Here is a 13,054-nt window from a genome sequence, read left to right on the forward strand (position 1 = left end):
CTTTATAATTAATAAATTCATTATTATTAAGAGTGGCCCTACTAGTATCTAAAAAACTAATGATACTTATAAAAATCTTTTTATTAATATTTAGAAAATAAATAATATTTATATAAACAGATATTATAACAGATAGAAAACTAATAATTAATAAAAAAAATAAGTAAGCAGAATAATAATAAATATAAACAAAATATAAAATATAACTAAGTAATACAAGGAAAAAAAGAATTAATAAAATAATAGAAAGAAAAAAAGAAGAAAATAAGAAAGAATAAATATAATTTAAATTACTAAAAAATATAACTTTTATTATTAGACTTAGATAAATTAAAATTATAGATTTTAAGAAATATCTACTTTTTATATACTAAATTTAAATAAAGAAAACTTGTTAATAATATTATTGTAAAAAATAAAATATAATAAATTCCAGAAAAAGTAATTATAGAATAATAAATAAATTAAATAGAATAAAAATATAAATAACTAGATAGTAAAAAAGCTACTTATTTTATTTTTATTAAATATTAAATTTTAATAAATTTATATTTTTATATATATTAATTTTTGATTTAAACTTAATTTATTATAAAATTTAAAAGCAGAACACCTTGCCTGCTTATATAATTATAATAATATTAAAGAAATTATTATTCATTATCAAAATAATTATAAAAGAGGACTTTTGTCACGGTGCCTGCCTGAATCCTGCCTGAATCCTGCCTGAATCCTGCCTGAATCCTGTTCCTGAATACCCTTATATAGTGTGCGCAGTGTAAAGCCATCGGCTTTACATCCTAGTCCTTTTGCTAATGGTGCAGCGGGAAGTACCTGGAATGCGCACCCAGTATGCCCCGTGACAACTTTAAATTATATACAATAATGATTAATAATTAACAAAATAATAAAAGAAATAAGTACTTGAGAAACAGAAAAATAAAAAAAATAAAGAAAAGAATAAAGTAATATTATATAATAAAAATATTTTTTATTTATATAAAAGAATTAAGTCTTCTATATATTTAAAAAAATAAAATATAAAAAAAGAGAAATAAATATAAAATAAAAAATTTTAATCATTATAGAATAAAATATGCAGGAATCTGAATCTTAATATTTATTTATAAAAATAAAATCTAATAAATCTGTTATACAGGCTTCTAATAAAATAAAAAAAATAAATAAAATATTAAATAAATTATATATTGACTGAGCTCTCCCGGTAAGAAAAAGAAAAATATTATAAAATAGCTTTTTATATTATAATAAACTTAGCTTGCCAGTCTTGTTGCTACTAATTAATTAATTATTATTTATGTATTAAATTCTAAAGCTTTTATAATCCTGTTTAAATACCAGCTATTCCTTCTTGTCTAACAGGTAATGTATCCTTGAGAATCAAGAGGCGACCCCTAACATAAAATATAGAATTATCATTAAAAATTCATAGCTCTTATAACTACTGTAATATATTATATCAGTAGCCTTACTCCTGATGGTTAGATTATTCTATCACAAAATTCAAGAGTTATAAAATTATTATTTCTCTTAAGTTCTGATAAGTTTTGTAGATATTTTGTTCACAATTTAATTTTTACAATAGAATATCTATAGAGTTTTAAGTTTCTATCTATTACAATATTGATTACAAAACATTACAAAACATTACAAAACATTACAAAACATTACAAAACATTACAAAACATTACAAAACATTACAGAATATTACACAAATTGCAAAATATTACATCTGATTTTATAATGATTTCTTATTTTTTTTTTATCTATTTAAATACAAAGACAGATTATTTTTAAAAAAAGTCATTTCAAGATAACTCGTATGTCGGGCTTATGATTCTTTAGACTTCCAAATTTTCTTGACTGAAAAACTCATTTCTCATGTTCATGATTCATTGAGATTCAAGACGGAATGCCGCCCCAGCAATCAACATCAATTTCCATTGGCTCCCCATATACATCAATAGGCCCTTCTGAGGTACCGCGGCCACTCGTAGTCGCGCTTGCGGTTGAGCTTTTGGTACAGTCCCGACCTTGCGTATGAGAATTATGTTGAATTCTCCTAGCGCGCTCCCGTGTAGCTATCAGCGCTTTTCGTACATTATCCTCCTCCTTAGGAATTGATAATGATGTAGGCTCGGTGTAGAGGACCAACTCGTTGCACGGGCTTGTAGTATTTGCGACCAATGACTTCGGAATAGTTGACATCCGCTCAGCAACTCCGGGAAGGATCTCAAGACAATTATCCTTTGATTCAATATCCTCTAGTTCTCTGTCCAGATCATGTATGTAAATGGTATCCTTAGTATCGTCCAATAACATGGTATCAGGATGGACGGAAGCAGGAAGCTTCCTGTCACTGATGTCATGTTCGGAGGTTATGGTATCTTATCAAGCAAAAGAGTTCGAATCAGATCCAGTGAATCTTAGACAAGGGTGATGGGAATGCAGATAATAGGATAGATGGTGCAGAAACATACTGATATGCAACCGACCGAATCTCTTTGCCAGAGGCTGATCACCCTCAGGGTAACTCTCTGCGGGGCGCTTTTTCCCGTGATTGATTTCCTCACCAGCATGTGCCATTAGCCACACAACCACTGACCTTTTTTACCCTTCCCCTTTCTTGGTGGATGAGGGAATAGATCTGGTAATCAAATTATATATTAATTATGGTACTGCACATGACAGGGTGAACATTCAAACTAAATAAAACTGGATGTTACAACCGACGACTCGCTTGATGCGTATTCATAGGTTCATAAAGGAGGGGGAACTGGCTTTGACTCATCTATCTTCACCCTTTAGGTCGCAACCCAGAACATTCTACCACCTTCACACTCCCCCACTCTCAAATATTCTGCCTGCAAAAACCATCACAAGACCATTCAGTATGGCTTCAGATAATGATCTTAAGTTGGAATGGACCTCCAAACGTGTCCGTGATACGTTCCTTCAATATTTCAAAGAAAATGGCCACACTTTTGGTAAGTATTCTTTTCGGGGCAATTTCTCGGTCAAAACTGATCATATTCAAAACCGCCAGTTGCCTCGTCTCCCGTTGTTCCTCATTCCGATCCAACCTTGCTATTTACCAATGCTGGAATGAACCAGTTCAAATCGATCTTTTTAGGAACGGTGGATCCTCACTCTGATTTCGCAAACTTGAAAAGTGCAGTCAACACTCAAAAAGTCAGTACTTTAACCCTACCATTTTTAGCTAATTCTAACACAACCTGTAGTGCATTCGCGCAGGAGGAAAGCATAATGTAAGTGCAATGCGCATGATCGCCACCAGAAATAAAAGGCTGGGTTAGTCGAAGAGACTTGAGCATCTACTGATTCTCGCAAATGTAGGACCTCGACGACGTGGGCAAGGATAGTTATCATCATGTGAGAGAACGCCACCAAATCCGTGGCTTTTATGATGCTAATGCACAATTGATTATTAGACGTTCTTTGAAATGCTCGGCAACTGGAGTTTTGGGGACTATTTCAAAGAGGATGCGATTCGCTATTCTTGGGAATTGTTAACCAAGATCTACGGTTTAGATCCCGGACGTCTCTACGTTACCTATTTCGAAGGAAATAAGGAAGGTGGTCTAGAGCCAGATCTCGAGGCCAAAGATCTGTGGAAAGCCGTTGGCGTTCCGGAGGATCATATTCTCCCAGGCAACATGAAGGACAATTTCTGGGAGATGGGTGATCAAGGCCCATGTGGCCCTTGCAGCGAGATTCACTATGACCGAATCGGTGGACGTAATGCTGCTCATCTAGTCAATCAAGATGACCCAAATGTATTGGAAATTTGGAACAACGTTTTCATCCAATACAATCGTGAAACAGATCGATCCCTGCGGCCGTTGCCCAACAAGCATGTCGACACCGGAATGGGGTTTGAGAGATTGGTGTCTATCTTGCAACATAAGTCGTCAAACTACGATACAGATGTGTTCACTCCCATATTCCAAACCATTCGAGATGTTACCGGAGCCAGGGAATACCGTGGATCCTTCGGTAGTGATGATTCTGATGGTATTGATACTGCCTATCGTGTCATAGCGGATCACGTTCGGACCTTGATGTTTGCAATCTCAGATGGTGCGGTTCCAAATAATGATGGCCGCGGCTATGTCATCCGTCGTGTTCTCCGCCGGGGTGCTCGATATGCCAGAAAATATTTTGGTGTTGAGATCGGCAACTTCTTCTCAAAGATTGTTCCAACAGTCGTTGATCAACTGGGCGATATGTTTCCAGAACTGAGAAGGAAACAACCGGACGTCATGGAAATATTAGACGAAGAAGAGATGTCATTTGCTAAGACTTTGGATCGCGGCGAGCGGCAATTTGAACATTATGCCCAGCAGGCTAAGGCAAAGGGGGCCGACAAATTGCACGGCGCCGATGTTTGGAGGCTCTATGACACGTTCGGATTCCCGGTCGACCTTACTCGTATAATGGCAGAAGAACGGGGCTTGCAGATCGATGACCGGGAGTTCGAGGAAGCGCGGTCGCGAGCAAAGGAAGCAAGCAAAGGCCAGAAGAAAACTTCCGCTGAGACGGTCAAGTTGGATGTTCACGATCTGGGCAAGCTCGAAGCCATGAATGACGTCCCCAAGACTGATGACACTGCCAAGTTTGGAAAGGGTAACATTACCGCCCAAGTGAAGGCCATATACCAGGGCAAGATGTTCCATTCATCTACGGACGAGGTGCCCGACGGCGAGCAACTTGGAATTATCCTTGACCGAACGAACTTCTACGCTGAACAGGGTGGGCAAGAGAATGACACGGGTAAAATTGTCATCGATGGACAATCCGAGCTTGAAGTAGGTGATGTTCAGCTTTATGCTGGATACGTCCTGCACACTGGTTTCATGAAATATGGCTCCATCTCAGTAGGTGATACTGTCATCTGCGAATATGATGAACTGCGCCGTTGGCCGATCAGGAACAACCACACTGGAACGCATATTCTTAACTTTGCGCTCAGAACTGTTTTAGGGGACGGTGTGGAGCAAAAGGGTTCCCTCGTCGCAGCGGAGAAGCTGAGGTTCGACTTCTCTCACAAGTCTGCTATTTCGGACAAAGATCTGGCTCGGATTGAAGAGATCTCGACTGAGTATATTCGACAAAACTGTACTGTCTACTCTCAAGAGCTTCCTCTTGCAACAGCCCGCGAGATCTCTGGAGTTCGTGCCGTATTTGGAGAAACTTATCCCGACCCGGTCCGCGTTGTCTCCGTTGGTGTGGAGCTGGGTGAGATACTCCAGAATGTGAAGGATCCGCGTTGGAAAGAGGTCAGCATTGAATTTTGTGGGGGTACCCATGTGCAGAAGACAGGGGACATTAAAGATCTCATTGTTCTGGAAGAGGGCGGTATCGCCAAGGGTATCCGCAGAATTATCGCTGTGACCGGAGAAGATGCGCATGAAGTGCAGCGTTTGGCAGCGGAGTTCCAAAAAAGGCTTGATCGTTTAGAAGCAATGCCCTTAACTCCAGAAAAGGAGAAGGAGGCAAAGCAGATCCAGGCCGAGCTCAATCAGCTTTCGATTTCTGCTGTACAGAAATCCGCCTTTCGCGAACGTTTCGCACGTATCAACAAGGAGGTTCTCGATGGTCAAAAGGCTCTACAAAAACTCGAATCAAAAGTCGCGCTCGAAACCATAACTAATTATTTCCAAGCCCCGGAAAATCAAGACAGAAGTTGGCTTGTCGCCAAGCTCCCCATCTCTGCGAATTCCAAAGCGATTAGCGAATCTCTAAATTACGTTAAGTCAAAGTTACCCGAGAAGTCGGTATACGTTTTGGCTGCAAGCACCGATCAAGGCCGTGTTGCCCATGGCTGTTACGTGTCGAAGGTAAGTCGTTATCGTTATAACTCCGGCCCTATGTCATTGTAACTAATACAATCAATGATTGTATAGTCATCAGGCGAGGCCGGTGCCTCCGCTAGTGAGTGGGCAGCTATCGTTTCTGGTGCAGTCGGGGGAAAGGCGGGAGGTAAAGGAGCTACTTCAGTCGGCAATGGAGTCAATCCCGACAGAGTCGACGAAGCTGTCAGCTTGGCTTCTGATTACCTTGGCAAGTTGAAGTTATAGGTTGTTGATTATGCTGTAGCCAACATTTAGTGGGATTGACAGAACTTAAGTGACCGATAGTGAAATCCACGAAAGGACAGCTACCTTTTTTTTTTCTGGGTTTAATGCTTATGGCTCCTTTCTTTTTATCTCTGTATAACATAAATGGAAAATATCATGCCACTGGAAACTTGATGCTAAAACATCCTTCGATCATTGTGTCACATCTCCCCACATTGCACAATCAGAACATCTTGGTTGGGCTTATCTCGCGTCGTTCTGGTGTTCTCAATCATCCGCACGACATCCATCCCTTCGACCACCTTACCAAAAACAACATGCTTGCCATTCAAAAATGGGGTTGCAGTTGTTGTAATGAAAAACTGACACCCATTTGTGTTCGGACCAGAATTCTAGGGAAATAAGTCATTGTATAGTTCGATGGATGTCTTGTGGCTCATGGACTTACTGCCATACTAAGTAGGCCAGCATGATCATGCTTCAATAGGAAATTTTCATCCGAGAACCTTGGAGTACCGTAAATGGTACAAGATCCCGTCCCATCTCCATTGACGAAGTCGCCACCTTGGATCATGAAGTCTTTGATCTTTTCCGATGGGATAGGATTAGCATCTCTCCATCCAAACGCCTATTGGGTTCCTCTCATGAACATACGACTCGATGGAATCTGCTATTTTTGTAGCCCTGCGGTCGTCCCTGTGCATTTTTACTTTCTCCCGTACAGAACTGGCGGAAGTTCTCTGCTGTTCGGGGCGTAACATCGGCAAATAGTTCCATCTTTATACGACCTAGAGGCTCGCCTGTCACAGTGATATCTCAGTTACTATCCATTTAGTATTCAATTTGTTGCATAGTGCAAGCTTTAATACTGTATGAACCAGTAGCAGCACAACACCAGCGAATCGACATATTGATGGACCTCATTTCAAGTTTTAAATGGACGTGCTTTTGTAGCTTGACTGGGTCAGGAGAACGGGGTTGCAACAGATTGTATCACTTGATGTACATACCTCCTAAGGCTATATCAAAGAAAACCACGGGATTTCTGTCTATATGCGAGGTTGAAGTTGTGCTGTCCATTCTGTCCACCTGTCTGGTTTCTCTTTATGTCGCTGCTGGTATTGTGCAGGCGATATCGACCTTGTTGAAGACTGGGTTCGTGCTAGTCGCTACAAGTGGTTGAATCCTGATGGCCATGACGATGTTTCCTGAATTGGCTGTGTCTGTTTAATTTTACTACCCGTCCGTCCCCGCAGTGGGTTCCGACATGATGGATCGATCGCCTGCCCCCGTGACTCGGACGCCCAAGTCTTAGGTGTCTGTGTTTGGCGACCACGACGTTGGAGTATTTGTTCTCACTTCACCTCCTCTCCCCCCATCGGACTTGGTGAGCATCCAACATCAGATTAGGCTCCATTTTGAAAGCCTGGAAGCTCCAAATATATCGGTGTCAGTGATGACCTTCCCGGGGCGTCCTTTAACATGAGCCTGGGAGTTGGTGCCCTCATCTAGATGAACTTATATGGGATTGTCGACCAACCTCGCAGAGACAATCTATAATTAAGTGTCTTTTTACTCCGTCAATTTGGTACACTGCATTTAGTACGCTGCTATACGCGCAACAATTCCCATTCTTTGACACCCTCTTCGGCATAGTCTATTCAAGTGAACGTTGTCCACCCCTCTCCCCAATCGCCTTCTTCTGTCGACATGTCCTCAACGACCACAGGCTCCTCTTCCAGTGCCACTAGTACAGATCGTAATGGGAATAACAACAGCTCAAGCCCTACTAGTTCGCCTCTACTATTTTTCGTCGCCCTCGGGTTTGGTGTTGTTTTCACCAATCTATGGTATGTCCAAGTTGGTATCACTAGGCTTTTGCTGCGCCAATATGCTTATCTGACCATCGCATTCCAGGATCATCGTTGGTGTTAAATATTGCTTTCGATATAACCAACGCAATCGCCAACTACGCAGTGAAGAGACAGGCGAGCCTATAGATCTGGTCGCCATGCCACGAACGCACCGAAGACGCCGAGAAAAGAAGCTGATGACTATGGACGACGTCAACGAGAGGTTTCCACTGACCAAGTATAAAGCATGGAGGTCATCCCGTGAGAATGAAGGCCTTTCCACTGCAGGCGGGATTTCGGCACCAAATAGCCGGTCGGAAAGCCTCAAGGATGAGAACTACATGATATCTGCTTCGCTTGGCGCACCTTCATCCATGCTGGCATCGCCACTCAAAAGCCATCAGCGGGTTGATTCAAACACTTCGCAGACGTCTGCACCACTAGAAGACCTGGAGACAACGCTACCACATTCTGAAGAGAAGAGCCAGAGATATCCCGAGCCAAGCCCTGCAAACATCGGAGTAAACGACAACGCCAACATATCAGCCCCGGAGCAGCCCCGTAACCACGCGCTCAACCATGTCATCGTAGAGGATGTTGGAGATCTTGAGGACCATATCCGCACCGCTGTACCTGCCGATTTCCTGGCAAATCCAGGTGATACTTGTGCTATCTGTCTCGATACGATCGAGGATGAAGATGATATACGGGGGCTTACATGTGGACATGCTTTTCATGCTTCTTGTGTTGACCCATGGTTGACAAGTCGACGGGCCTGCTGTCCCCTATGTAAAGCAGATTACTACACCCCGAAACCTCGCGCAGAAACTTCTGAATTGCCTGCTAGTTCAGAACGACAGGGTCGACGTGGCACGACACGAATGACACCTATAAACCCGCCACAGGCTGTTTTTATAGGTGGAAGAGTGAACTTTCTGCGGTCGTCGTCGGGTTTCCCGGAGCAGCATGCGCAACGGCGCCCCTTGACCCACAGAGCGGGCTTCTCGCGCTTGCGCCTTTGGCGAGCGCCTCAATCTAACCACCAGCCCACATCTCCTGTGCCTGAGGCTTCGTCTACACAGCCAGGTCGGAGGGACCAAAGGTTAGGGATCTTCACTGCATCTTACTTTCCACTGAACTTCGGTTTCCGAGGCAATCGTGCATCGAGAGGAGTTGCGAATAGGAACGCAGACGTCCGTTATTCAGATAACAACCGAACGCTTGGTGAACTTGAAGCAGGACCTTCTATATGAAATAATTACTTAACTTGAAGTCTCATATGTTCTCTGCCTCTCGACATCTGGAATGCCGGTTGGGCAGACTCGTGGTTATCCTTGCACAGGGTGCAGCACACGCCTGCGGCTTTGTACAGTACATTGATGCACCCTCATAGGGTAATGTGTCCCTGCTTGGCTGAGGTCATATCTAATATCTCCACTCACTGTAATTGATCTCAGCACATGTCGACTTTCTGGCACGGATCCTGGCGTTTGTGGAGACCACTCGAGTTCAGGTCAGACTACTTTGTGCAGGCGAGAAACTGGTAGCATCTGGCTTTTAGCGGGCAATGCATGGCTGGGTATATTGGCGTTGGCATGTTTCAAATGAAATTGGTTTTTTTTATTTTATTTTATGTTTTTCCCCCTACGTTAACTTGGAATCACGGATCTCAGACGGCATGGCTAAATTCATCATACTGGCCATAGTCTACTCACTTGCCTCATCCTCCAGGGTTACTCTCCAAGTCACACGGATGTTGTAGGTTAGATATTGGATACTTCTAGGCCATGTTGACAGGTAAGGTAGCCATTTCAGTGAGTAGTGTGCGACGATGGTTATTGTTGACATTTAGACAATGCAACATTCCCGATCCTTGTCGTCTCAACGTTATCGCTGACCCTATATCCGCGTTATACCATCGGGGAATTCATCTTGTCCAGAATGAAAATATATCCTGAAGGCGGCACCAATGGTCACTATAAAAGCTACCCCAATTGCGAGGATGAGAGAAAATCGGTAACGAATGTCTCCATTTTTTGGCATGTCAATCCATCCTAATGCAAGATTTGTGTGGCGCCCCAAAGATTTCTGCCTTTGGTTTCTTTGAACGTCCATATATAACAATCAGTAGCAGCCACCCCACCAGGGGTTACTTGAAATAAGATACGTGTGCGCAGCAAAAGTTGGTTGCGTTATGACATGATGTGTTCGAAGAATAGCAATAGGGCATAGGGGTAGAGGATGCATTGTAGGCGTGTGGGATGGCAACACTGGTATGGGCCCAGGCCATCTGAGCCTCGTCAATGCAACCCTTGGTCACCCTTTGGCGTGAGTAGGATTATAGAATGTAAATAAAATTTAAAGTATATCAAGTTGGATAGCTTGATATTACAGTGGAGAATGGCTGATGTTTTTTAGGCAAACGACCAGCTACATCAGGACACATTATCTCAGTACTCCGCACATCATGTGAAGTTGGGGAAGCTCTATGGCTGATAAGATGGCTTGGCTCACGTGCTACAGCGGCCGGGCCTACTAACGCGGAATAACACTTTCTGCTCCTTATATTATGGCAGTGGTAAGTATTTCTACAAATCATTAATACTACGGTATTCGCTATACCTCTCTGAGTCTGAAACTGAAAATTGCTGGGCGTAAGCCTTGCCCTGGTCGATTGGTTTAATCCGTCACAACCTATACCAGCAAATTGGGCAATAAAGCTACATTGGTTTTTAGCTCGATTGATGTTTTGAAATGTTTCTCGAATAATCGAAACCGGCGGCCGAGTTCTCTCAATGTATCATGCTAGACGAATACTTCGAAAATCCCAGGTAACATTCCGGATAAGCCAACCATTACCTCGGGATTCAAGCTCGGTCACTATTCGTCAACTACAGGTTAAACGCCCATGGGCCAGGTATGCTGAACAGCTCATAGTTCAAAGGTGTCGTGGTATTACTTCCTTTACTCACAAGTGCTTCAGGAAATTCATAGCTACCTTTTTTCTGTGTGGGACAGCGCTTCATCTCTTAACTTCACTCGCTATCCTGCGGTTTGATGAGTCGCTCTACGATACTGATCAGTCACCGGAGAATCTGCCAGGCCTCGATGCCTCGTCCAGGACTGGGAAGTTTGACCCGGACGAATATGTTCCTCCCCACTCAGAACATGCCGCTACTATACAAACTCGCTTCCTTCCCCTGAGTTGGCCTCGCTTACAGGAAGGAAACTTTTATGTAGCGACAGACCCTGAGTGGCAAGCGTTTAGGAAACTAGCCCTTGACAAGAACAAGCTCTCGGGTTTGAAAGGTATTTGCGAGCAGATGGTCCTTCAGTCATTTCGAAATTAACCAGTCATGAACATATAGATGAGTTAATTTCGGCTGTTTTGGACGTCTCATCCCAAACACGACTACTTAATTATATGTTGGGGGGGCCACTGTCTGTCGCAGGAGTTTGGCTGGAACACCGATTTCCATACCGTGCACCCCCTGTATACTATCGATCTGGGTATGTATGTCCTGATTAGTACAGTATATTTTGCTCATTGGTACAGACTAGAACTATCTCAGAATGGTCTCGCCTGGGTTTCGAAGCCAATAACTGCAGAAGACGGCGACTGCCTACACAGATGCATGAGGCCTTTAAGTGTGGCACACGCAATTAAGGATGCTTTTTTGGTTCTGTGGAGCAGACAGATTTCCCGACTTAGCCCAGGTTTGATGGATGAGCAGGTGTCTGGGTCTTTTATTCCTCTAGATGCAAATTTATTGCCCTCAGTATTGCAAGGATCGGATGGACTTGACGACGTTTCTCGGTTTGTGTCACAGCCACCTCCCCTGAACTTCCAAGATGGCAGCCCGTCGACCAGGGACTGCTCCCGTCCACATACTTCACTGTGCATTACTGCGTTGCAGAAATTACCGCTGCCAAACCTTGGGTCTGGTTCCGACCTACGTATGGCGCTGCTGGCTTTCAAGTGGCGATTAAATTACTGCTGGGCTCGCAACGCGCACACATCTCGTCGCGGTGTCATGTACATTTCTGGTCCTATTGGTATACGAGGCCCTAGGGGGGTGTGCAGAGTGGAGGTGAAGGGGGAGTACGATGTTGTGAGGTCTCAATGGACTGCTATCTCCATGGATATTAGAGATCTTAATCTGTTCAGTCAAAGGGCACTTGGTCCCCGTTAGCAAACCTTATGTCCATTGGCTGTAACTCAACTGGCTTGTGTAGACCACCGATCCCGAAGCGTACCAATCAACCTCAATACCCTGTTATACTTTATGCCCTCAAGCCATTGTGAGATACCAGCGAGAGACATGGTTTGGTGTGTTTGTCAGACGGTCTCTTACAGATTAATTTAGGTTCATGAAGTACTTTCGGAGACCACATATAGAGGGTTCAGCTTCGCAACGGGTTATTTGATGCGGGCATCAAATGAACACTACGGCGTCTCAATATGGATATGTATATCTTCCTTCTACCTGGCCAAAGTCCGTGCCGCCAGCCAAACTACGTACCACCACTTCAGATTCTGCATAAACATGTAGGGCGACTCGAGCGCTAGTTAGTTATCATTGGTCAAACCAAGTGTAGTAAGCTTCAATAAGTGTATACATGAAGATGAACCATTTTTCTTTACTGATGCTCAGTAGCTCAAGTACTATCTTGATTGACAATCAATTACCAAAAAGGTTAGTTAACATTTATCACGGCCGCACTGGCCATCCATCCGAGTCAGTCACGTATGTTATACCATATACAAGTCATTGTTCTATATCAGAATTACTAATAGATCTTCTTTGATGCTATTATGAACTTTGAAGATTATGAAAAGAATGTTTCATGTTATCAGTAGTCCTTCGTATTTATGAAGCGTATAACTTTTTGAGAATATAAAAATTCTTCAAGTTATAAAACAGTATTCTACTCTGATCAGAGAATTTTATAGAAAAACTTGATGAATATGTTTATATGTGTACATATATATAGTGATAATTATCACACTGGTTAAGATATATTATCATAAAAAGAACTTGTCTCTTTGTATAGAATCATGTAGATAGCTGACCCGCA

General features: G+C 42.7%; 6 protein-coding genes across 6 annotated transcripts; 3 read left to right on the top strand and 3 right to left on the bottom strand.

Moving 5' to 3' along the window:
• Window positions 1-1,808: 1,808 nt before the first annotated feature.
• Window positions 1,809-2,761, bottom strand: BO87DRAFT_381508 (uncharacterized protein). Its single transcript, XM_025624548.1, has 2 exons — window positions 2,502-2,761; window positions 1,809-2,408 (listed from the first exon to the last, which is right to left on the bottom strand). The coding sequence occupies exons 1-2, from the start codon at window positions 2,605-2,607 to the stop codon at window positions 1,924-1,926; spliced, it is 591 nt and encodes a 196-aa protein (XP_025473644.1). The 5' UTR covers window positions 2,608-2,761; the 3' UTR covers window positions 1,809-1,923.
• Window positions 2,618-6,299, top strand: BO87DRAFT_347254 (alanine--tRNA ligase). The gene is made up of 6 exons (XM_025620929.1): window positions 2,618-3,008; window positions 3,068-3,213; window positions 3,264-3,290; window positions 3,379-3,414; window positions 3,474-5,882; window positions 5,949-6,299. The coding sequence occupies exons 1-6, from the start codon at window positions 2,741-2,743 to the stop codon at window positions 6,120-6,122; spliced, it is 3,060 nt and encodes a 1,019-aa protein (XP_025473645.1). The 5' UTR covers window positions 2,618-2,740; the 3' UTR covers window positions 6,123-6,299.
• On the bottom strand, window positions 6,190-7,202 carry cyp3 (putative peptidyl-prolyl cis-trans isomerase; the record flags this gene model as incomplete). The annotated part of the gene is made up of 4 exons (XM_025620930.1): window positions 6,190-6,514; window positions 6,571-6,708; window positions 6,777-6,922; window positions 7,133-7,202. 4 exons carry the CDS (start codon window positions 7,200-7,202, stop codon window positions 6,323-6,325), a joined length of 546 nt encoding a protein of 181 aa, XP_025473646.1. The 3' UTR covers window positions 6,190-6,322.
• Window positions 7,203-7,457: 255 nt separating this feature from the next.
• On the top strand, window positions 7,458-9,650 carry BO87DRAFT_347259 (E3 ubiquitin-protein ligase RNF103). Its single transcript, XM_025620931.1, has 2 exons — window positions 7,458-7,972; window positions 8,040-9,650. Exons 1-2 carry the CDS (start codon window positions 7,833-7,835, stop codon window positions 9,226-9,228), a joined length of 1,329 nt encoding a protein of 442 aa, XP_025473647.1. The 5' UTR covers window positions 7,458-7,832; the 3' UTR covers window positions 9,229-9,650.
• A 156-nt stretch (window positions 9,651-9,806) lies between these two features.
• Window positions 9,807-10,217, bottom strand: BO87DRAFT_243025 (uncharacterized protein). The gene has a single exon (XM_025618850.1). The coding sequence runs from the start codon at window positions 10,088-10,090 to the stop codon at window positions 9,875-9,877; it is 216 nt and encodes a 71-aa protein (XP_025473648.1). The 5' UTR covers window positions 10,091-10,217; the 3' UTR covers window positions 9,807-9,874.
• A 341-nt stretch (window positions 10,218-10,558) lies between these two features.
• Window positions 10,559-12,427, top strand: BO87DRAFT_381511 (uncharacterized protein). The gene is made up of 4 exons (XM_025624549.1): window positions 10,559-10,892; window positions 10,959-11,284; window positions 11,344-11,485; window positions 11,532-12,427. Exons 1-4 carry the CDS (start codon window positions 10,771-10,773, stop codon window positions 12,166-12,168), a joined length of 1,227 nt encoding a protein of 408 aa, XP_025473649.1. The 5' UTR covers window positions 10,559-10,770; the 3' UTR covers window positions 12,169-12,427.
• The last annotated feature ends 627 nt before the right edge of the window (window positions 12,428-13,054 follow it).

This window comes from Aspergillus neoniger (assembly GCF_003184625.1).
Source record: "Aspergillus neoniger CBS 115656 unplaced genomic scaffold BO87scaffold_93, whole genome shotgun sequence".
Classification (NCBI taxonomy): Eukaryota; Fungi; Ascomycota; class Eurotiomycetes; order Eurotiales; family Aspergillaceae; genus Aspergillus; species Aspergillus neoniger.